We start from the raw sequence: 26194 nt of genomic DNA, 5'->3' as shown, positions 1-26194 counted from the left end.
TGAGATCACCAAAATCAGTAGGATTCATCCTCTGGGAACAATGAATTTCTTTACAAAATTTTGTCCTAAACTATCGAATAGATATAGATATTTCACTGCATAAGTGAAAACCTTGATCTGCTTGTAGTGCTAGAGAAAAGGTCAGGGGATTACCAAAATCTGTAGGATTCTTCCTCCAGGGTCCATTGATGTGTGTATGAAATTTCATGGCAATCCATCCAATGGTTGTTGAGATATTTCAGTCTGGGCCAAAGTGGTCCAACCATAGACTGTATATAAAGATTATATATATAAAGCACAGTGAGTGTACAAATTTGTTGGTATTTTTGTTAGGTAACAAACTACACAATCAACAATAAGACAGGAGAGGAACTATACCGAACTCTATTAGTTTAAATTCTGTTCTGTTCTGTCTTATAACTAAATGTGAAGTTGGGGAAAGACTTTAAACAGATGTTTATTTTATCTTATTTTTTTATCCTTTTTATTTTGTATATTAAATATAAAACTTATCAGCTTTTTACCAGCATTATTATTATGATGAAGTAATGTAATTTCATTTATAAATCAATTAATTACCTGTTTAATATAACCAACTTGTTTACCAGTGAAAAAAATCTAACAGAGTTGTTGTAAAAGTAATATATATATATATATACACATATATATAGTGAGAAAGTGAAAATGTAGTTTCAAAACATAAAATACCAAATAATCCTAAAGGCTGTTAAAATTATCATCAACAATGCAAATAAATAACATTTATAGGTTTGATAAAAAATACATCATAAGGTACACCGGATAGTGTCACAACTATATATATGCAACTATAGAAATGTAGTTTTTTTTTTCATCTATATATCATGACATCATTTAAATACTGTACTTACTATATTTATTTACAAAACTCAAAATCTAATAATATCCAGTCAGATTTAGTGTCAAAGTTTACATATCAAGTATGAAAAATTATAACATACACTACTCACTGAAATGTGTTTTAATTACTGCATTCATCCTTCTAAAAAAAAGAAAACAATGACATAACTCACTGAAATGTGTTATAGGCTACATGTATAGACAGGTGACAAATTAAAGGAAAAACCAACATAAAGTGTCTTAGAGAGGTGTTGGGCACTGTCTAACACATCAGTCCAAAATCTCCCATAGGTGTTCAATTGGGTTGAGATCTGGTGACTGCGAAGGCCATAGCATATGATTCACATCATTAAATACTCATCAAACCATTCATTGACCCCTCGTGCCCTGTGGGTGGAGGCATTGTCATCATCCTGGAGGAGACCACTCCCATCAGAATAGAAAGGTTTCATCATAGGATAAAGGTGATCACTCACAACAACTTTGCATTGATTTGCAGTGACCCTTCCCTCTAAAGGTACAAGTGAACCCAAACCATGCCAGCAAAATGCCCCCCACAGCATAACAGAGCCACTAGACCCCCTCAATGTGGGGTCAAGCATTCAGATCTGTACTGGCTTTTCCTTAAACGTGTCACCCGTTTGTATCTCCTTTAACACTCTATTTTGCTGTATGTTTCCCTGAGTTTGATGTGGTGGCTCTGTGTGAAAGCACTGAATTAACATTATGTCTCAGTGTCTTACAGCATGTTTGCAGTCACTTTAGCCCAATTTTTGCAGCAGAAATTCAGTTTGCAAACAGTACAATTCAGTAACTCCCTCATATGTCATACAGCACAATACAGGAAATGTTAAGATGCTTTATTCACTTAACCAGTCAAGAAAACAGCTTGGCACACATCTGAAAGCAGAAAATAGCTGTTTCATAAATATTCCTAAGTATATATCATACTTTATGCAGTAGGTAAGGATCATATTACACTGTACATTGCTACTTTGAAATTCTACAATATAAGAGTCACTAAGTAGCTTTAATAATACATCAGATAAACTGTAAAACCTCCTCTACAGATCTACAAACTTTCCAGCTGTGAGTTGCTGCTGAAGGTGACAACGGCATGAAAGCTCAGTTGCCCTTTAGTGACATCTATAGGCATTGATGTGGAAGTGCAAGACAGTGCACGCATGAGGATTTAGTATCTAAAGTAACACAACAAAAAACAAATATTCTGTTTAATTATGGAGAAATGAAAACATAGGAGCACCAATATAGAGACTGTGAGATTTAGTTTCTGAATCATAAATTGAGTTTTTTCATTTGGTAGGTCGGAACCAAATGTTCACATGTTTTACCCAAAACACAAATTCTTCCTTACATATTTTCAAGTTTTAGATTTTAGGTGTTGTGTTTTTAACGCCTTCCAAGCTGCCTTTGGTTCTATCTGAGCTTTTATTGTTGTCGAGTTTGTTGTGAGGGTATTCAAATTACAACTCACCGAGCAGGTGCAATTTCAAGGTCTGTGGATTTTCCAGTGAACTGCTTTTGCATTTTTTTAAATGTAATTTTTAAATGCTGACAACACCACAAACATATTCTGTTCTGTGGGTGACCACCTGAATGAGCCCTATCGAGCAATGACGATAAACCATGTGAAGCTAGAAGGCAATGCTGAGTGATACTGTCAGGTTCTGTCACAGTACAGCAGGAGATATTGTTTCTTTACTATCATTTCAATCTTACTGGTCTGAGTCATATTAAAGCTGAATATAGGTTTAAAAATAAATGAAGGAAGGTAAGTAGATAACAGATGAATGTGTTATTAGTCACACTTCCCCCGAAATGTTTACCAAAGAACAGGATTTACTCGTTGTCACAGTTCATTTCAAGGAAAAAATATTGTGTGTGATTAGTTACAGCACGTAAACAAAAGATATTTCTTCACTGCAATTCTGCCACAGACCATGTGTAGACAGCCTAAGGCTACGTTGTGTTTGAATATGTACTGTTTGTGAAGGTTTGTTATCAGCTTTGAGTGTTTACACCTACTTCAACCAGCCAGCCGTGAAACACACACGGAAACTGCGGACCAATGTTTTCTACTGCGGCACAGTAACTCTTCTTGTGTGTTAGTAGTATTATAATAAACGATAAAGTCATTCATACCACACAACATGTCATGTTTCTTATTAAAACTTTAATTTGCACATTTACTCAGATGACATGTGAAGCTTTATTCTTTGATAATTAATAAATATATAAAAAGTTAAGTAGGTAAACAAAAAACACAGAAATGGTGAACCACTCTGACACCTGGCACTTAAAGCTTGATTCGTGTATGAGGTATTTTCCCTTTATTGGAATTTTTAGTCATTGCAAAAACAAGCATTAAACAATGTAATCTTCAATACATCACACCAGCACCCCAGACCTTCAACAACAATAAATATCGGACAGACCGACACTGTCGAATCATTTTAGCATGTTATATATTCACAGAACATCTATCTTCTGTCCACCTACAGATTTCCCTTCAATCTATCCATAAATATTGATAGAGGACAGATCAATAAACACAAAGGACATTCATAGCAATGTGAGATCACAACACACGTATATCATGATAATCATATGGAAAGTCTATATTTACTCAGAAATCTGCAAATCTGATTTTTAGTTAAAACAGTTTTGTTAAAACATTTTTGGCACATTCAAGTAACGAAGCAGTTGTAATGGTCAAATTCATTTTCTAACGATTAACTAAAAAACCGCTTGCCTTATCTTGATCCTTCATATCTTGCAAATTTTTAACAATGTCTTCCAGATACAATATTTTCACATTTTTCTATTCTAAAGAGCTTACTTATTTTACGTATTTTTCCTTGCTTACACTTCTCATAATTACATAAAAGATCTCTAACGTTGTGTTTATGCACCGTGTTTCAGCAAAGCATCTCTCACTCCCAATCAGTCAATCCCCTCGCTGTATGTACGTACACTCACTCGCTCACACACAAACATACACACAGAGGCTTCTGTTGCGCTGTGGCTGCTGTCCGGTGAGAGCCAATCCACACTGCCCGACTCACACAAACATGTGTTTATCAACCAACCGAACCTGACCCGAGCTGCAAACCACCAACTGTTTTTACCAGCCGTGTTCATTAAACACTGGTGGGCTCAGTGAGCTGTGGCTGAGAAGCAACATGCTGCAGTTTTGTTGTGAAACATGTGCTTATTACGAACTTTGGACTACCAATAAGAAAAACAAAAGGGGTAAGCTATGTTCTACTATCGCTCTGGAGCTTGTTTTCTGCTTCTTTGTTGAGGCAATAATATTGTTTTAATATGTGCAGGGTATTTCTAGTCGGATAGCACCATCTTTTTTGTGTTGTTGTGTCATCATGCTGGCCTTTTGTTGACATTAGCGGAAGAGAGGCAAGGCACTAGGGAGCATGCAGAAACATCACTTCGGGTGGATTTTCACAGCCCGGGTCCTTCACATAGAAATCAGTCCACAGGCTGTAACAGACAACCGAGAAAGTCAGGGAAGGTCTCATTTTTTACATTACATTACTACCTGTTCACTCATTGGCAATAAAAAACAATCAATGCATGTAAATTGCTTCACAATTCTACATATAGAACCTTTAACTGTACTGGTATTTGTTGTTTTCATATAATATTGTTATACAGATGGGTGACAAATGAAAGGAAAAACCAATATAAAGTGTCTTAATAAGGTGTTGGGCCTCCATGTGCCACATAACAGCTTCAATGTGCACTGGTATTGATTCTACAGTCTCTGAACTCTACTAGAGGGAGGGAACACCATTCTTCAAAAAGATATTCCCTCAATTGTTCAATTGGGTTGAGATCTGGTGACTGTGAAGGTCATAGCATATGATTCACATCATTTTCATACCCATCAAAGCATTCAGTGACCCCTCGTGCCCTATGAATGGGGGTGTTGTCATCCTGGAAGAGACAACTCCCATCAGAATAGAAATGTTTCATCATAGGATAAAGGTGATCACTCAGAACAACTTTGTACTGATTTGTAGTGACAATTCCCTCTAAGGGGACAAGTGGTCCCAAACCATGCAAGCAAAGTGCCCCCCCCAGCATAACAGAGCCACCAGATTCCCTCATTGTAGGGGTCAAGCACTCAGACCTGTACCAGTTTTTTCTTTAATTTGTCACCCGTCTGTATATTTATATTATTATACTATTACCAACAGGGGCGTGTTACAAACTCGTCTCTTGGAGTAAAAGACTAAACTGTCATAGTCTCCTGATCCATGGCGCCCTTTCTGTCTTCCACACCGTTGTCTTTGGATGCTGGCTTTGAATTTCTGTGGAACAGAGACAAATTGTGCCTTTTGCAGATAAGCCATATGTCAAAACAGAATAACCGTAGCCAAGAACAGCTAAAGATGTGCTAAAATTCTACATGTGTTAAACATGTTAAACATATCCAGTTTATAACAGCAGAAATAGAAATTAAATGAGCTATAGTGTAACTATAGTTGTCCCATTGACAATGAATGGAAATGGACCCACATAATGTTTCAGTCTCCTTGCTACAACTTGAAGTTTTTCAGAGGAATAATATTGTCTAAATGTATAAAATATAGAAATACAAATTAATCTTCTGTGCTTCACCACTGCAACACCAAAGGTCAAATATCTTTGTTCTGTACTTTCCAGACTTAGAAAACTGTTGTCCATCACTTTCCTATATCAGAGCAATTATATTAGGTGAGTATGTGTGTGTATGTGCTCCCTTTTTTTACAGTGTTTCTTTCAAGATCACAACAAATATTAATCAGCTCATTACAGCATTTAATATTGGCCATAATATGCATCGTGTGACACATCATTCAAATCTTTGGTGTCACTTTGTCATCACAGTGGTATTACATGGTTCAAACTGGGTCTTTGTGGTCTTTTAGGTCTTTATTATCCACAAGAAAATTATGACCACCTGTGCATGAGTAAAAAAATGTATGCTTTTCCTTTAAGTTAATATGATTCTAAAACACGCTTGAAAAGGAGTTATCTTTTAGTTAAAATGGAAATACAACATTTCATTAATCATAAAATATCAAGTATCTTGTCTTGAATCTTGTTTCTATTGAGGAAGTTGAAAATAGGGTAGGGATATTGCATTAATAATGCAGCTATATACATAGCATTTGAATGAAAGGAAGGATAACACATTCCATCACAATATGTTAATTGGTAGATTGATAGAAATGTGTATAAATGCAGGAAATAGCATTCTTCTTTTGGTTAAAGAACCTCTCACTCCATCGTGACCCATGCTGATTCCTCTCACTAATATCTTTATCACTTTCCCTCATGCAATCTAATTTAAGTGCTGTGATGTGTGTTTATATAAATACAGGGAAATATGAAAATCCGTAGCTGTACTTGTGTGTTTCATACCTGCATCCTTCAAACTTCCTCTCTCGATACGCGGTGCCCTTCTTCATTATGTAGAGAAGGACCATGTCACAGACGAAAGCTCCCTGTTAAATCAAGTTTGATCCAGTGATGTAACTGTGACAAAGTACAAAACATCCTGTGCAGCTCTCTAAAACTAAATTATGAATGGTACTTACAGCACCCATCAAAGCCAGTCCTGAACCTACATTGATGGCTGTTGGGATGATGCTGAACTTCCCGGCCTACAAACAGCAGAAATGCAAGATAATTTCTTTTAAAACACAAAAATCATCACATACATATTGAATTATAAGGTTATGTCTGTCTTTTATTCATTAAACATGTCTCTGAATGTGATGTCATGTTGATTGTTTGTGACAGAACCTAGACTTGTATATAACAGTCTTGCAACATGGTACTGTATGACGAAATAAAAGATAACAAGACAAGAAGAGTACAAGGCATCTTTTTATCTCAACGTTGCATATAAACCAGGATCCGACAAACCTTTGTCAGTTTGTTTTCACTAAAATCCTAAAACATCATATTGTTTTGACAGAAAATTTCATCTCTTTCATCCAACACCCTGAAAAACAGATTTTCCATACCTTCCCATGCACCATGATGTTAAATCGGATACCATAGACTTTGAATAGAGATCGATAGCTCACACCAGCAGCATTTTTAAAATACCGAGTGTGTCTGTTGAAAAATAAAGGGACGATATGAAGCCGTGAGAGTACAACTAATTGTAAAAGTATTATATGACAATACAGATTTATTTTCTCTTCCGTCAAATCAAATGTTAATAAAGATAACTACATTGTTGAAGAGAAAGTAAATGTCTGTACAACATAGGCAGTATGTAACTGAGGTGCACCTGAAGTTGAATCCCATTGCGATGCTCTTGTTGGAGACATTGACGTCCAGGCGAGTAAAGTGGTACTGTGGATGGCAGCTGGAGTAGCCTTTATCAAGGTCACAATCCCACTGTATCATTATGCCAATGGAGCCACCCTGGAAAACATAAAACGAATGTGATCATCTGTGGCATCTATAGTATGTAAATAATTGTTCAGAACAGGATTCTTGTGGTGCTTTCTCAGGATTTTCTACAGTTTTGTCTCAATACTCCCTCATCATGATTCTGAACATAAAGGATAACCTAAATTATAGAAAAATAAAATCCATAAACCTGAGAAATTATCTGTATATTGCTAAATGTATTTTGCTGTATGCTTCATCATTCATTCTGGGGTAACTGTGAGCAAGTTACAAAAAAGGTCAAATTAACAAACTGTCTTTTCTGTGTACTCTGGTAAAATCTACCAGGACTGATTTCTGTGTAAAGTTCAGCTCTTGACATACTGTCATAGTTAAAGGTTTAAAGTTACACAGCATATAAAGTAACTCTTGACTATATCTAGTCGTTGAAAAGAGCACTAACAAACGTGGCCATGTCCTGGAAGTTGTGTCCTGCTCGTCTGGTGATGTCTCCCAGGCGAAAGATGGGGCAGTAAGGGTGGAGCTTTTCATCGTATCGGCATTTCTTCAAATAGGATTCATTAGATGTTTCCAGAACGTTGGACCTCAGAGTTAAGAAAAGCACAGCAGTACAGAGTGTGCACACTGTTTCCTGTTTTCATCACTGTTTCCTGATCAGTTTTATTAACACATTAAAAAATGAACACAGTTTTATGAACACATTAAAAGAAGACTTACTTTACAAATTTGAATTTAGGAAATTGTATGAAATTCTTGATGTAGATGGTGAAGTTTTCAGCGCTCGTCAGCAGAGGCCCTCTGTAAAAAAAAACATGAGGATTTGACACACATTATGTACCTTGAAAAAAAACAGAAAATGTGTCACCACTACATTTACACCATTTTGTTCTTGTTATCTAACCTTATAGCCAGAAATGAATAAACCAAAAGACCTTCTGGTACACTTCTTGAGGAACTCAATGCAAAATGACTTCAAGTTTAAAGAGGTGGTTTCTGTTTTTTTCTGTTTCTGTTTTTGGATATGTGCAAATATCCAAACACCAGCCTTTTCACAAGGGTGGTTGAACAAATGAAAGAATGAAATGAAATATGATGATCCATCATCCTATTTTCATCGGAGTATGCATGGCTGCATGTAAATGGGAATATTAGTGGAATTTTCATTTTCATTAGCCATGTAAACAGCTTAGTATGAATATTGTCCTTTTTGGAATAAGGGCAAAAAACGCAATATTTTGTTCATGTAAATATAGTTATTCTTGTATATTATTGACATGTTTTATGTTTGTCTTGGTGTTTGACTTCTTGTGTGAGGTTAACAAGTCTAGTCATGCTAGCTAACTGCTAGTGCTTTGTGCTAACTGCTTATTTAAACATGCTAACATACTCATAGAACAATGACAACATTAACATGTGATAGAAAAATCTGTAGCCTACATTGTGTACCATGCAAGGATATATATATATATATATATTGGACTGCAGGGCCCGAGGGTAACAGCAGGACAAAGTCATATAGATATCATGTGGAAGGGAGAGCTCTGTAAAGCTTTGTCTAGGTCTGGTAGGAATCTGTAAACAGCTAAAGGTGCCTCCCAAGGCTATCAATATATATACCAGTGAATTTCCTTTCCTCTTCAGAATTCTCCACAGAGACTCTGCAGACTCTCCGTGTCTGTAACATGTGTGTTGTTTGAATTAAAGAGACACTTAACTTCAACCAACCTCAGTCTATTGATAATTTATCTATCACATGCATGCTAACATTTGCTTGCATTAAATACAGCATAGCCTGCAACTGAGCTGAGACGAATTAAAATGGTGACCTGATGATATTTACTAATTCATGTTAAAAAAAAAAAGAAAGAAAAAAACGACACCTAACTAAAAACTGTTTTCTGCCACTATGCAATTTTAACACATTTCCAACAGAGTTCTGCCTTTTAAAATCAAGAAATCTTGAATATTCTCAACTCATAAAAACTATTCTCAACCAATAAAAGAGTATGTTATCCTTCAACTGAAATTAAAATATGTAGTAAATCAACAAAACTGGAAATGCAAAGTTGTCTCATGACCTCACCTGGATGTGTGTGCATGCTTGCAGGTAATCAAATCCATTAGAATCATGGATGTATAATAAGAGCTGGATGGGGCACTGCCACTCAGTCTTGCAGCCAATTTTTCCCAGTGGTCACTCGCAGTATTGCAGTGAAAAATCCCCTTGCAGATTACAAAGCATTTTCCCCATAGACCACCATTGTAAAAGAGATGTCTGTAAAACTGCTGACAGGACACCTTGAAATACAAACAAGGTCAATTATGACTCTTTCTATTATGAATTTTTGATCTATGGAGGTTTTATATTTGTAAAACTTTCCTTGAACCGAGAAAAGCAATTTAAAAATCTCAATCATCACAATGTAAAGTCTGTTGGCTGAGCGAGAGAAACACCACTACACATATTCAGTGGGCTGCAGAACGCAGAAGCAAACCCAGAGGCTAGAAACCTTTTTTGGCGTATGCGCCAGCCAAGCAATTGTTATTGGACTGAATGGGCACCATTTCCGTCCGGTATCCAGCTCTTATAATACATCCATGATTATTATAGAGAAAGAGTAATTAATAGCTTAATTTTTTTCATGCCTGCAAGGGTTTTCATGCAGCTGCATTGCTTACTGTGGTTTGAAGCGTCTTTCAATGGGACACCAGCCGAAGATTTCACAGGTACCATTCGAGTTTTCATCCTCTCTTAAGCATCGGCCACTCTCGACTCCTTAAGAAAAACAGTGGAACAAAACCTGCCTTATGAGTCATGCAGCTCATCACACGTGAAGTGGCATTACATGTGAATTTGAATAAATTCTGAAAAAATTCTCCAATTATTTTCAAATTTCATTTCAGTGACATTTGGCCCATAGCCTTGAACAGACAGAAACTAAGGTAACTCAAGGAAAGTATTTCTGACAATATTCCTTGTCTTTCTTATTACCATGTGTGTTACTCTATTTTGTATCATACATGTTGCACTCATTTTAATTTATTTGGATAAGACTGTGACACCAAGACATAATTTAACCTTCCTGAATTTAGATGCAAATCATTTTTTGAATGGCACTAAGTCAATCAACTTATGGGCAATTTGAAATCTGTGATTTCCTACCATGACCAGCCACCACCATCTTTCCATCTTCACAGTCATTGTCATTTTGACAGTGTCCATCCAGCACTTTGGGGCTCTGGGAGCAAACACCATATAAAAAGACAAATGTTCAAGAAGCACTTTAACCATAACTAACCATTTTTCTCATTTTTTTTAGCATAGAACTTGATTCAGGAATTAAATGCATTGTGATCTCAAGACCCCTGTTACAGGAGTCACACTGTGAGATGCAAAAACCTCATTTGCTGTGGATGACATCATGAAATTCAATTTAACTTAATATAATTTTCGACTTAGTTTCTCATAGTTTCTACTTAGTAAGTAAACATTATGAGATACTTCAGAGCTCCAATATGTCTGTGCCCTTTTCATAACACATGAGAAACTTGAAAACTGTTTTAGCGACGCTTGACAGCAGCTGGCTGGAACATGACAGTTAAGGCTCCCACTGAACTGTGCAAGCTGTTAGAAGCAGGGGCACTGCCACTGATGAGATCCAAAATGTTTACAAGAACAGTGTTTTATGCCTTTGTAGTACTTGTGCAGTACAGCTTTGCTATTCTTCTTGGCTGCAGGCAGGAAGGCAAGAACCGAGAGTGGTTAAGTTTACATACCAGGAACCCTCTGTACTTTTGCAGCCGAGGGAAGTGATGAATAGAAGCAACACACTCACAGAAAGAAGAAGGGGGTATCAGCGTTTGTTAAAAGTTAAAAGTCTTCTGTTATGACGAAGTGCTAGGAAGATAATGCAGATCGCTGGTCCTCTGACTGTAATGGCTGTACCACCATGGGAGCCATTTGTTGTTTAACTGGAAAAGTCAGGAGGGACTACTGATCAGCCATAGTCAATCTTACTCTGTTTCTCTACTCATCATGGATTTCTAAATTATAGTGACTTTATGGGGTTGCTGCAATGTGTAAATGTCTGTAGGCTTCCTTTACTCAAAACAAATGCTGCATCCCAATAACATGACACATACTAACTGTATACAGCATACTAATTTTTATAGTATACAGCTAAATTATATGTGCACCATCTCACGGCAATAAAACTGCAACTTTAGAATGTCACTGCCAATTCAACTTTAATTTAAACTTTAATTAGATAAAAGTGTTTATGATGGGGTTTTTTTTTTTTTTTTTTTTTACAGATATTCAACATGTTAATTTTTTGTTGTCTGCAATCTTTCTGAAACTGTAACCACCATTTGTAATTTATTATGAAAAATAATAATCTATTAATAAAGTAATAATTAATGTACGTTTTCTTCATTTTTTGCTATAAGCAGCTGTGAGTATTGTACCACTTTCATTTCTTTTGTACATCAACAACACATTCAAGAATCAAGTGTTGTTTAGTTTGCATACTGACTGTTTTAGGTGTACTTAGTTTTTCACTTTTCCAGTGTAGACACACTGAATACTCAAACTCTGCTAAGAGTTAGTGTTTGGTATGGAAGTGGGACACAACCATCCCACTGATAGATGTCATTGATTGATTTTTGTTAAATTTACATAAAATATGAGTCTTCTCCAATATGGCATTTTAATATTGGCTCAAGCAACCATTTGTGGAGACAGATAACAGAGAGATAATCATATGAGGTTATTTCAGTATAGATGTTTTCAGTTTACTTTACACTTAAGTACAACACAGGTCATTACCAGTTCTTCCCTAACCTCAGTCATACATGGCCTACTGTATCTCTGAAACATGGCTGGCTGGAATAGTTTCCAGATGATCAGATGTCAGACAGTGGAGAGTAAATAAAGCAACTTTAAAATAAACAGTTAGTCTCGGACAGCTTGAAACTGCGAGCTGAGGGGGTTTTGTAGAAAGTACACAGTGACTAAACAGTACATCATGTCCTCCAGCTATTGCTGAAAACTCACAGGTTTCCTTGTGTCCAACAAAACAAAATATGCATCCTGATAATGATCATAACAACTTTGTTTTGGTAGACAGAGGCAATGGTGGCACTTTAACGTGAAGAATGACTGAAAACAGCAGCATGAGAGGAAACGTTGATGTTGTTAGGCATACTGAAAGTTGAAAACACAACCTCATATTTACCCTGAGGAGCAAGCAAAGTACATCCCCTAAACAATTCTCCAAACCTTTCAACTGTGTTATTATGGATCTGATGGCCAGAGCTAAGTCTGTCCTGACTATTAAAATTATATATACATATATATATATATATATATATATATATATATATATATATATATATATATATATATATATATATATATATATATATATATATATATATATATATATATATATATATATATATATATATATATATTAAAAAAGGCTTATGGAGCTTTGATGTAGCTGTGCAAAGAAAAATATCTTTGGTCATTCACTTAGATTGTCCCCTCAAAATCTATGTTGGCCAAAAATACAGCCTAAAGATAAAATGAACAGGGGATTAAACACTAATATTGTCTGATGTTTATCTATCAGAGGTTCGTCTGTAGAACCTTTCTTAGATTGTTAAAATGGATTTAGATGTTTTTGAAATGAATAGAAAATGATATGCACACTAACACACTCACTACTACTCTTTTTCAAATATCAAAATAATGACTAGCAAATTGGACGTAAAATATTATTCATCAGCCAGAACAAAAAGATGAGGATTCATTGAAATATGACCAACACTACAATACATGCTCACTACAAAAACATTAAGTTCTCTCTCAGCTGTCACTGAAAGTGTGTGTGAGTTTTCTGCAGTTTTCTGGGCGTTCAGTTTTCTCATGGAAATACTGGCACAGTAGTCAAACATACATTCAATAGTTTACACTTCAATCAAGTCTCACCTCAGCACAGTATCCAAGCTTCTGGTTTGGCGTCTCTAAGAAATTGGTTACAATAAAGAAGACAGCTTCACCCTAAATGTAGAGAAAACATTGTAAATTGGTCTTTATATTCACAACCATGTCATTTTGACACCTGAACTGCCTCCCTCTCTCACTCCTATCCAACGGACATCATCTGACCCTGCTGCTGCCTGCAGACCAATGCCCTTGGTTATACTACCAGCACCCCCATTTACTAGATCATATCTGTTGCTTGGTTGCCTGCCTGTATCCTGTAACCAGTGTTATGCTGATTTAAAACTAACTATGTTTGAACTGCTTGACTTGCTTCCTTGTTCAAGATCTTTGCCTGTCCTGACTGCCAGTAAGTAAGCCTATTGATTGATCTGAATTAACACATTATATCTAGGTTGTTTCATCCATACAAAAACTGAAATGTAAAAACAAGTTAAAGGGTAGGTTCACAATTTTTCAAGCCTTTCTTAAGACAACAGTCAGATGTCCATAGTATTCTTTGCTGTAATCATTCCTCCTATTCATACTGGCTGTTAAAACATCCCCTTCAAATGTGTTTTCACTGTAAGTGATGGGGCACAAAATCCGCTGTGTGTCAACAGTCATTTTGTACAAAAATGCATTTAAAAGTTGATGTGAAGCTTATATGAGGCTTCAGCAGTCTGAGTTAGTCATATCAAATGGATATCTGCCACATTTACAGTCTTTTTAGCATCAAATTCCCTCTTTGTGTTTTCTTGCACAGTGTTTCCCTGTTGAGCTGCGGTGGAAGTATAATATCAAAAAGAGCAACTTTGGCACTAAAAAGAACACTGAAAGATATCTACTTGACTAATTTGGACAACGGCGACAATCATCACTTACATTGTAAGTGCATTATGAAGGGAAAACCTGTTTCAATGTTCATTTGGGCACCTGTTGAGGAAAACTCCAGGAACTAATATGCCAACATCGCCTGACTTCAGGAGAAATTCAGAAACTGCTGAAATATAAACTGGGCATTGGCTGGGGTTATGTGGAAGGAACTGGTGATGCAGCCTGGCCACAAGACCAGGATATTCCATGCAAGTGAAAGTGAACAATTCAAGGGACGGAGCGTGGAGAGGAGACCGAGGAGGAGGGACTGGCTATCGACAAGTGGGGGGGGCAGGAAGGAGCCTGGCAGACGGTTAGAAAACACACACACACATACACTCCATGATACAGAAATGCTAATGGTTTCAAAAATTATTCCACCAGCAGAATTAGCAGTAACCAAATTGTTAGTGGCAGGAAGAGATATTTTGCTAAACATGTAACCAGTGGGATAAACCACATGCAAATTCAAGATTTACACTGCACTGCTTATGTCAAACACACACCAGGACCAGATGAAAGATTTGAGAAATAGTGGTTTCGAGAAGGAAAAGAGTCAGGTTTGCTAACTGGTGCCCATCTGTTTTGGGGAAATGGATTTTGTGCAGAGAACTGATGATGTCAAAAGGTGTCTGAAATCCTCTGTTGATCCACATGTGTCTCTAACAAAACCACAAACAAAAAGTGTAAGGATGTTGCACCATAGGTGACATGCTGCAATGACATTTATGACTGGACAAATAAGGGAGGAATATTTTACTCACCCGTGACAAACATACACAATAAATAATTTGGTTTTATATTTGTGGGATTACATGCAGTGCATCTACCCTCACAAAGAGGCCAAAATTATGTCAGCACACCAATAACATAATTGACTGTCTCTTATCTAAGGCTGGCAGATGTTTCAACTGAACTATGGACCCAACACAAATATGATGTGGATTTGATGAAGAATGCAGCACCTTTAATTGTCACACCTAAAATCTGATTACAGACCATGCAAAACCCAGTATCCACTTAAACCAGAGGCTATAGAAGGAATAACACCAATTTTAATGCATTACTAGAAAAGGGAGTAATTGTGCCATGTCCAGATTCACCTGTGTGCACATCTATCTTTCCTGTCAAAAAGGCGCAACAGGAAGGCCAACATAGGGCTTGGAGGTTTGTCCAAGATTTAAAAGTGGTAGATGAGCCTAGCAAATGCATTTTTCAGCATTGCAATTCACCCTGATTCACAGTTTTGGTTTGCATTCACATTCAAAGACAAGACATACCCTTTCACACGTACAGTATGTGTCAAGAACATGTTGAATCACCTGCTGTCTATTCAGCAGCATTACATGAAAATCTGAAAGGATTTTATCCTCTGTGTGGTAGCAAACTGGTCCAGTATGTAGATGATCTGCTTTTGTGTTCCAAGAGCAAACAGACCTGTCAGGCTGACACAGTGGCACCGCTACAATATCTAGATGCACAAAGCCACAAAGCCAGCCTCTCTAAACTGCAGTGGGTAAAAGAGGAAGTAACCTTGCCAGGTCGCATCATTTCCCATGACGGTTAGAAATTGTCAGATGACAGAGTCCAAGTCATCTTGAAAATTCCAAAACCAATTACCAAAAAGCAAATGTTGGAATTTTTGGGCATGATGGGCTACTGTAGGCAGTGGTTCCCTGACTCCACCCATATTGCATAGCCTCTGCAGAGCATGGCACATGACCATGGACTGAGACCTACAAACACACTGACCTGGACTGAGGAAGGACAGGACAGTTTTATGAAACTCAAACAAGCATTGACTGTAGCCCCTACACTGGACCTCCCTGACCCTCATCAAAGATTGTATGTAAAAAAAAAAAAAAAGTTTTTATGTCTTCTGTGTTGCTGCAAAAGCATGGGCATAAACTCAGACCTGTTGCTTACTTCTCCTCCAGATTGGATGCAGCTGCATCACTAGCCCTATTAGCCTCAAGCAGAAAACTAACCATTTGACCCCTGCCAGAATGATGGATCACAATAATGTGCTGAACCTTCCAAATGTTACAATAACTCGTTGCACTATTCTTAACCCTGCTACACTTCTCCCAACAGAGGGAGATGGTGAATCATATAGGCTAAAAGGTCACCATTTATACAGACAGCAAGTATACTTTCAGGGTTTCACATGATTTTGGGACATTGTACAGAGTTGATGAGTGCAGAACATCAACTGGCAAACAAATAGTGCATGCATCACTAGTTTCTAACCTGCTAGAGTCTATTTTAGGCTGTATTCAGACCAAATTAGGCGGTGCAGCAAAAACACCAGTCCTCCCATTCATTTCAATGGGGTTAGTGTATTCAGGCTGCGGCACCACAGTGTCATGCTGCAGTAGCTAATGACAGTCGTGATCAGACTGATCAGAGCTAAAACCTTCCATGAGGGAATACAAAGACGTTACTAAGAAGTGGGGAGGACATTTTCCTTTCATTTGATAACAGTAAATAAAAGTAAAGTTAGGCTCTGCTGTCGGCTTTCCAACTCCTTTTAAAAAAGATGAGAGAAAGAGAGAGAGTGAGCTGAGAGCACCAGTGAGCGAGAGAGAGAGATAGAGAGAGAGAGAGAGCAGCTGTGGTCAAGTAAGATAGAGAGTGAATGAAGAAAGGGAGCAGAGTTAGCGAGAAAGCCAGTGAATCAGATCAATGAAACATTATTTTCTTATTATTTCACACCAGTTACACTCTAGAGCACAAACATGCCCATACCCTCACACACCTCCGCTCAACCCTGCGGCGGTGCACCGCAACATTTTATTTTTGTCTGAATATGACTTTATTCCTACAGGAAGTGACTGTGTGCAAGGGTGAGGCATACACCTAAGTATAAGATTCAGTGTCAAGAGGAAATGTAAGTGCAGATGCAGCACTAAAAGCAGCTGCACAAGCTCCAATCCAAACTGCAATGCAAACGTCTAACATTTCTTTTCCTATAATCCTTTCTGTCTCCTTAGCTGAACTGGTTGAAGCCCAGCAGAATGCTATTACACAAGAGTGAAAACTGTGCCAAAATGTTCGTTTTCTTATCTTATCAAAAACAAACTGGCTGAAGTGTGTGATGAAATAGGGCTCAATTGGGTAAAAGCCGTCCCCTGAATGCTAATGAGCATGAGGTGACACGGCAAACCTAAAACAGGTTTGTTCTCATTTGATATAATTATGGGAGACCCATGAACACAGGGATGTCTTCTCCTGGGCAATTACACGCCCCAAGGAGAGAGGGGTTTGATGATTCTATTGCATTACTGCATTAACCTCTCCAACTCTCTAAAGTCTATCCATACTCAGGTGAAAGCAGCACTGCCAACTCCTCTACAAGGTCTCCTTCTCACTCTGAGACTAGGTGGTTGTTAAGGACTGCAAACGGTGGAACTGGCGAAAACAACATGGGACAGGCCCATTCCAGGTTCTACTGGTAATCAACTCTGCAGTAAAGATTGCGGAAAGAGCCACCTGGATCCATGCCAGCCATTGCAGAAAGGCCGCAGGTGACCCCAGCAAGTGGGCGGGACAGCAACCTCAACCCCCTATGGATGAGCAGGGCAGTAAAGGCTCAGACTAGTGTATCTTGATTTCATCGATGCAGTGGCACCTCAACTCATCCTGCTAAGCTGAGAATGTGATTTGCACTGTCACACTCAAACCCAACTGATAAAGATTTATGGATAAGGTATCACTTCCTAGGTGGCTAGAAATAGAAACTGAGTGCATTGACCATGGACTTGCTCAGCAAGAAAGATCACAGCTTGCTCAAGAACTGATCACTATAAATTACAGAGGAGTTTTCTCTTTACAACACGCCGAACTTTCCACCAAGAACATCAGTATGAGCTAAATACTGGACTTGTTCTTTTGAAACACAGATTTATCTACAGCGGACAAGGATACATGGAAACACATGTGAACTCATCATCTGACAACCCACAAAACCCATATAAAAACTCTCAGGTTGGGTAGACAGAACCATCCACATAACTGAACATAACCCTCCTATTGTGTGAGGGTCAAATTTGACCCATTTTCAAGTTTAGATGTGTGAAACATGCTTTTAATTTTTTTCTGATCAAAACAAGGCTTCAATACATCCTCTACAATGATCTATTGAATACAATAAAACACATTTTAATCATTATCTTTTTTTAATGCCAATGAAGAAACATTTTTTTAAAAATTACTTCTGATGCGTTATGGGTCAAATTTGACTCAGTAATTATGGATTGTTTATGCAGAGAAATTAATAGTAAATGTTGCCAAACCATCATGAATAACAACAATTACAACAAAACAAAAATAATAAACTAATATTGTATAATAACATCAAAATTATGTTTCATGCCAAGAAAGTGTATTGTCTTGAATTCAACTGTAGAGAAGCACGCAGCAAATATTATCCCACGCAACCCCCACCACCCCCTCTCTTTCACTTACTGATTGTAATCGTGATTTGGTACAAAAGCAGCATTCAGGAAAGGCCTAGTCCTTTAGGAGCAAAGATGCACCAGTTTGCCAGTTTTCCAACAAATGTGTGAGAAAACTATTGATATGTTTAAAAACAATGTTCGTCAAACAAAGATAGGAAGGGATTTGGATATTTCAGCCTCTACAGAGCATGACATAATTAAAAGATTGAAGGAATCTGGGGGAATTTCAGTGCATAAAGGGCAAGGGTGCAAGCCTAAGTTGAATAACCATGATCTCCGAACCCTCAGACAGCACTGGATCAAGAACCATCATTCATCTATAAGCAATATAACCTCATGGGATCAGGATTACTTTGGCAAACCTTTGTCAAGCACTACAATACGTAGTTACATGCACAAATGCCAATTAAAACTTTACTGTGCCAAAAGGAAGCCATATATTAACAATACACTTTCTTTCATGCCAAGAAAGTGTATTGTCTTGAATTCAACTGTAGAGAAGCACACAGCAAATATTATCCCACGCAACCCCCACCACCCCCTCTCTTTCACTTACACCCCACGCACACACACACACACACACACACACGCACACACACACACACACACACACACACACACACACATCTTCTGTATAGCATTGTATAGGCTGCGGCTTTCTCGCTCTTTATTTCTCACATCTCACCACACACCTGCATTACTTGTGATTGAATTGTGTGATTTCAAATTGAATCAAAAGGGGGACTGTGGAGGAAAAAAAAGATATTAGAAGTGTACTATTGGACAAATTACACACTACTAACTACAAACCCAACTCGGAAAAAGTTGGGACGGTATGAAAAATGTAAGTAAAAAAAGACAGCAGTGATTTCTAAATTTACTTTGACTTGTATTTCATTGCAGACAGTATGAACACAAGATATTTCATGTTTTGTCTGGTCAACTTCATTTCATTTGTAAATATACATTCAGGCCTGCAACACATTTGAAAAAAAAGTTGGGACGGGGGCAATTTAGGGCTAGTAATGAGGTAAAATAATTAAATAATGATGTGATTTGAAACAGGTGATGTCAACAAGTGATTGTAATCGTGATTTGGTACAAAAGCAGCATCTAGGAAAGGCCTAGTCCTTTAGGAGCAAAGATGCACCAGTTTGCCAGTTTTCCAACAAATGTGTGAGAAAACTACTGATATGTTTAAAAACAATGTTCGTCAAACAAAGATAGGAAGGGATTTGGATATTTCAGCCTCTACAGAGCATAACATAATTAAAAGATTCAAGGAATCTGGGGGAATTTCAGTGCATAAAGGGCAAGGGTGCAAGCCTAAGTTGAATAACCATGATCTCCGAACCCTCAGACAGCACTGGATCAAGAACCATCCTTCATCTATAAGCAATATAACCTCATGGGATCAGGATTACTTTGTCAAGCACTACAATATGTAGTTACATGCACAAATGCCAATTAAAACTTTACAGTGCCAAAAGGAAGCCATATATTAACTGTGTCCAGAAGCACCATCGATTTCTCGGGGCTTGGAGGCATCTGGGATGGACTATTACACAGCGGAAACATGTATTGTGGTCAAACAAATCAATATTTCAGGTCTTTTTTGGAGGAAATGGACGCTGTGTGCTCCGGACCAAAGAACTGTCATCTAAACTGTTACCAGCAACAAGTCCAAAAGCCAGGGTCTGTCATGGTATGGGGTTGTGTCAGTGCCCTTGGCAAAGGTAACTTACACTTCTGTAATGGCACTATTAATGCCAAAAAGTACATAGAGATTTTGGAGCAACATATGCTGCCTTCAAGACAACATCTTTTCCAGGGACGCCCATGCATATTTCAACAAAACAATGCAAAACCACATTCTACACACATTACAAAGGCATGGCTGCGGAAGAAGATGGTTACGGGTGCTGGACTGGCCTGCCTGCGGTCTCAACCTGTCCCCAATAAAGAATGTGTGACAATGAAGACCCCATCCCATACTGTTGCATACTTTAAGACTTGTGTGCAGGAAGAATGGGACAAAATTACAACTGAAACGCTTCATCACTTCAGTCCCCAAACATCGTTTATGTGTTGTGAAAAGGAATGGCAACATAAAAATGTGGTAAATGCTTCACTGTCGCAACTTCTTTTGAAATATTTTGCAAGAAGTGTGAGATAAAACATCAAATAACGTGCTGTTGTATTGTGTTCAATGTTATATAGGTCAAAAAAATGTACAAATCATTGTTTTCAGTCTTAATTTTAATTTAACATACCATCCCTACTTTTTCTGATTTGGGGTTGTAAATGCAAGAACTGAAAGTTGTATAGGATGGGCATTACACCATATATGGGATTGTTATTGATTACCTTACAGGAAATAGGTGCTTGACAGAGACGTATGACTGCAGACAAGGTGCTTGTGTTAACGGTTGTGTTGGGTGGAAGCTGAAAGTATAAAATGTTTGTGTGAAATGTTCAAGGTGCTCCACTCTTCCTGCAGAGGTCAAGGAGCCTGTATGGATATGCTTTATAGAGTTATTAAAGGCAGTTGGAAAACACTACTGTGTGTCTGGTATTTAGTTGCCGATCTCATCTGACTAGACAATATTTCAGATATTTCAGCTGCAATGACAAAGGATCTTCTGACGGCCAGTATGAACAGGAGGAATGATTATGGCAAGAAAAGGCAGACTTGAAAATTGTGAACCTGTCCTTTAAGGTTTTATGGGTGGTTAGAGAGCGTTATTGATCTTCTCATCTAACTCTTGGCAAGAAAGCAAAAAAACACAATTCCCAAAATGTTGAACTATTCCTTTAACGCATCTACTCATGTCTGAGTGTCTGTATTTGGTTAACAAAACAAAGAAAATAAGTTTTTTTTTAATGTCCTCATGTACCCATTCTTATGTGCATGTCTTTGACTCAGTCTTAATTACTTAAAATAACATTACTTGCTAAAAATGAAATGACTGAAATGAAATGACTGTTAGTCTAAATCAAACCACTTATTCCACTAGGCTATATGAGAAAACATTTGACATGAGTATGTACCAGTAGGTGCTGCAATGAGGATGTTTTTACCTGCGGTGGGATGACATAATCCTCCGGCCCCCACACCAGCAGACCAGACTCAGTGGTGTTTGTCATTGAGGTTCCCTTCAGTTTAGTAATGACAGAACTCTGGATGGCCTCATCTGTCTCCTGGTAGCCTTTCTTGCTTACAAAAACCCACCTGTGGGTGAAAGCAGCTCTCAAAATAATCAGCGTGAACCTTAACAACACCAACCAGCATGTTAAAAAAAGAAACAGCTTAAAGATGTGTTCAAAGCATCTACTGTAGTGTGCCATTTTTAATAAATCCTCTCTTTTTGGGGGATTTAGGAAAAGACATGAATTACCAAAGACAGCTGAAATGTTTCGTAAAACACTTTTTAAAAAAAAAAAAAAAAAAAAAAAGTATTATGGTACTGTTTGGTGTGCTACTAAAATGTAACTAAACTGAGCCGGTGGGTAAAATGAGCCACTCCCTTTATCTAGGTAACCAAAAACAAAAATAATCATGTGACCACAAATTAAGAAAGTATAGTTCACATTACTCAGTCCATCTTGGACTGAAGCACATGGAGAGAGTGGTCAGCAAAACAGAGCAAAAAAAAAGATTTTTGTCATGCCAAGTGAATTCATCATGTTACTAAAGTTATCAGTCTTGTATCTTAATTAAAAAAGATAAGTTTTGGACATTATTACATGTTAATTTAGGTCAGTGTAAGCTACAAAACAAGGTCATAAACTCAGCATTAATGTGGATCTGAGCCACTGTGTGAAACAGTTTTGTCAAAATGGAGGCTGTGGGGTAAATCGTGCCAGTGATATTGGGGAGTCAATGGCTCAATTTACCACCCAAAAATTATTTTCTGATATTCTAGTGACTAGAGACACTGTTCATGTTTGATTCCTGTTACAAGTGTTACAATGTTGATGAATAAATACCTAAGTGTTGTCTACTGTTAAGCTACACGCAAACATGCTGTACATACAGACAGGTGACAAATGAAAGGAAAAGCCGACATAAAGTGTCTTAGTAAGGTGTTGGGCCACCAGAACAGCTTCAGTTCACTTCACCTTGGCATTGATTCTGCAGTCTCTGAACTCTTCTGGAGGGATGAACACCATTCTTAAAAAAGATATTCCTTCATCTGGTGTTTTGATGATGGTGGTGGAGAGCGCTGTCTAACGGGTCGGTCCAAAATCTCCCATAAGTGTAAAATTGGGTTGAAATCTGGTGACTGCGAAGGCCATAACATATGATTCATATCATTTTCATACCCATCAAACTGTGACCCCTCGTGTCCTGTGAACTGTGGCACTGTCATCCTGGAAGAGGCCACTCCCATCAGGATAGAAATGTTTCATCATAGGATAAAGGTGATCACTCACAACAAGTTTGTATTGATTTGCAGTGATCCTTCCCTCTAAGGGAACAAGTGGACCCAAATCATGCCAGCAAAATGCCCCCCAAAGCATAACAGAGTCACCAGATCCCCTCACTGTAGGGGTGAAGCATTCAGACCTGGACCAGTTTTTCCTTTAATTTGTCACCTGTCTGTATACACAAAAGCACATTTACACACACACTCTTTCTGTAGTGGACACAAAAAGATCACAATTTAATCTTTACTGAAAATGTTGAGGTAACATGTTGAACAACAGGACACAAACATATAATTTTAATTGAAAGTATGAGTTTTTGCCTTTGTTAAATTGATGGCATTCATAAAGTTCAAAATTATCTCAAAATTGTAGGATTTTGTGTCATTTTTATATCAGTATTTAATGGTAGCACTATTGACCCCATTCCCATGCTCATTTTACCCCTACCTTGGTGTAAGTTGTGCCATAGCACTAACTTTTTTTGATGGGTCATTGTTCGAAAACCATAATAATTAGATAACTTGTTTTAATTTCCATGGGTACACAACAACCTGAAGTATATATAGTAACTATTATTTGAAACAAATACACTTTTATTTTGCAGTAAAATCATTAAATGTAAAAAGTGGCTCATATTACCCTGTTCTCCCCTATTATAAAAACGCTACACTATAAAACTTGATTTCTTGAGTGTTATCTTTCATTTTATTTTTCACACTTATATGTCCTGTATATAAGCCTGTTTCTTTTTGCCTTTTATTACTAAGCTCTGTGTGACTTCTGCTCTAGAAATGTGCTGTATAAATAACACATACTTTCTCACTTACTAGATTAGGCCAACATAGCCTTTTTATCTGGGCTCTGCTGCAGGCCACAGGTGTACACTGAAGATTAGAGAAAAAAGTCCTGTGACAGTTGTTAGTGTAAAAAACAGAAAAAGATTATAGCATCAAAGGTGCTGAATTAAGCTATTTTGAATGTAAATTATAAGTTCATAGCAGTTAGTAGGCTACTGCCTGGTCCTGTCCCTTTATATTCACTTAAGGTGTAGTATATTACTACAGTAATGTATCAGCTACCAATTTGTTTATGTGAGTTGCTGAATTTAAGTTTATTTGCTTTTTTGCTCATGTTTTTAACAAAAATAGCCTACAGTATGATGATCAACATACACTCCAAACAAACAAACTCTAGGCTATACTAATAGACTTTTATGATCATTTGCAAATGGTTAAGTCATTTAGATCAACATATGGAATGAGGTTATAATACTCAGTAATTCGCTTACCCAATTAAGTAACCGATGATAGATAACTGAATAAGTCTGTACAAAACTCCAACTCTCTTATTTTTGGCGACAATGTATTTTTCCGTTTTGTAGTCGAATAAAGAGCAGAAAAGTCCTTTCATGACGTTCCCGGCCATCATGCATCTACAGACAGGTCCACACGGCGGAGAGCTTCAGTGCAGCAGCTCAGGGTAAACGCCGAATAGATTCCAACATCGCCCTCTTTTTCACCCCACCACCAGCATCAAGTCAGCATCAGTAACAGGCGCAAGATCCGGAAATACCTTTCAAAATAACACAATGCTCGGCCTACTTAAAAATAAAATCAGAGGGACATCCGGTATTGTCTTTGTAGATCTGGGAGAATTGACGACATTTAGTGTTTGTTAGTGTTTTATTTGGGATGTCATGTACCTATAGGTCCACACCTTAAACTCAGATTTAAGGTGTGCACAGAGAAACTTTTCTCCTTCAACAAATGAAAACTCAAACTCTGCACACACATCAATCTGCACAGTGAAGCTCAAACATCCAAGTAAAGCAAGGAAGTGTAATACTGAATCACTGGAGTGGCCCTTTAATTACATTGTAAACCTTGTAAAAAAAAAAAAAAAAAGAAATACTGTATTTACCTACGATCATGCCAAGAAGGAAAATTAATTAATTTGGACCTTTCACTTTCCAAGGTACTGAATTAATCTCTCAGTTAATGTAACCCCTTAAAGATAAGGTTCACAATGTTTCAACTTATAGTCAGGTGCCCATGATCCTTGCTGTAACCACTCCTTCCTGTTCATACTGGCCGTTTAAAGATAATAATAATAATAATAATACATTTTTATTTATTGAGCACTTCTAAAGATACTCAAAGATGCTTTACATAAGTTAAAAGGATCATAAAAATCAAAACAACACACTAAAAGTACAAGGTAGCTCACAACATTATTCACACATTAAAAGCAGTTCTGAAAAGGTGAGTTTTGATTAGTGTTTTGAACATACAGATCAGTGCAGACTAGGATGTGTTTGGGGAGAGCGTTCCAGAGGGAGGGGGCAGCTATGGAGAAGGCTCTGTTGCCCCAGGTCTGGTGCTTAGTCCTGAATGGGACACTGTAAAACCTAACAGTATATCTTAATAAAAGAAGTAAGTTAACATAACTTAATCCTGGAGAAAAGTTGGAGTCACTCATTCTCCAGAATTTAACCTAACTCAAAAATCAATTGTTGAAGTAATAACTCATTTGTTTTGAGTGCACTTAAATTTTTGGAGCATTTTAAATATTGCTGATATAATTCCAGTTTGTTTCACTGACTAATTTTCTTTAAGTTGATTTTACATCATTACCAAAATGTAAGCCCTGCTGATGGGCTGCTATAATGTTGAGTATATATCATGTTTGCACTCAGCACTGACATAACTGACAAGCTGCAGCTGCTGCACTGCAGCGGTTGTTACATTATTTTATTACTGTTTGCATAAGTTATTGTTTGTCTTGCTGTTTCAGTTGTTGTGAAAACTGAGTTGTGCAAACATTAGCCATAAGTTAGCTTGCAAGAAGGCCAATTCATGCTTTAGTGGTTCAGAAATAAAAGTTTCATAACATTAAGTTACTTGATAATCGCGGTCACATCTACTGAGTAACATTAGTTTTTATGTTAAAAGTGTAACTGTTAGCTTGCTAGCTAATGTACCCATGCCTTTCAAGAGCCACTCAGCTAGTGTACTTTTTTCAAATTCATCATTGTAGGAATGCTTGATCTGGATAAAAAGCTTTGAATTGAGTAGTTTAATATGGTATGTCTATTTGTCTGAAAATG

At 37.4% G+C, this 26194-nt stretch overlaps 1 protein-coding gene across 3 annotated transcripts; it reads right to left on the bottom strand.

The window, feature by feature from the left end:
• Positions 1-3053: 3053 nt before the first annotated feature.
• On the bottom strand, positions 3054-24611 carry LOC137185818 (P2X purinoceptor 5-like). 3 transcript variants are annotated; one of them, XM_067594218.1, is made up of 14 exons: positions 24377-24510; positions 23916-23972; positions 21739-21889; positions 13328-13399; positions 10496-10571; positions 10012-10108; positions 8050-8130; positions 7775-7916; positions 7208-7344; positions 6936-7029; positions 6504-6569; positions 6328-6410; positions 5159-5231; positions 3054-4398 (listed from the first exon to the last, which is right to left on the bottom strand). In XM_067594218.1, the coding sequence occupies exons 3-14, from the start codon at positions 21802-21804 to the stop codon at positions 4387-4389; spliced, it is 999 nt and encodes a 332-aa protein (XP_067450319.1). In that variant the 5' UTR covers positions 21805-21889; positions 23916-23972; positions 24377-24510; the 3' UTR covers positions 3054-4386. The 3 variants fall into 3 exon arrangements, with proteins under 3 accessions (XP_067450319.1, XP_067450317.1, XP_067450318.1); XM_067594216.1 differs by lacking the exon at positions 23916-23972 and having other exon boundaries at positions 24377-24611; XM_067594217.1 differs by lacking the exon at positions 23916-23972 and having other exon boundaries at positions 5112-5231; positions 24377-24609.
• Between the last annotated feature and the right edge of the window lie 1583 nt (positions 24612-26194).

Source organism: Thunnus thynnus, chromosome 7 (genome assembly GCF_963924715.1).
Source record: "Thunnus thynnus chromosome 7, fThuThy2.1, whole genome shotgun sequence".
In the NCBI taxonomy this organism is placed as follows: Eukaryota; Metazoa; Chordata; class Actinopteri; order Scombriformes; family Scombridae; genus Thunnus; species Thunnus thynnus.
The sequence above is the reverse complement of the archived record's forward strand: the minus strand, read 5'-3'. Positions and strand labels throughout refer to the sequence as shown.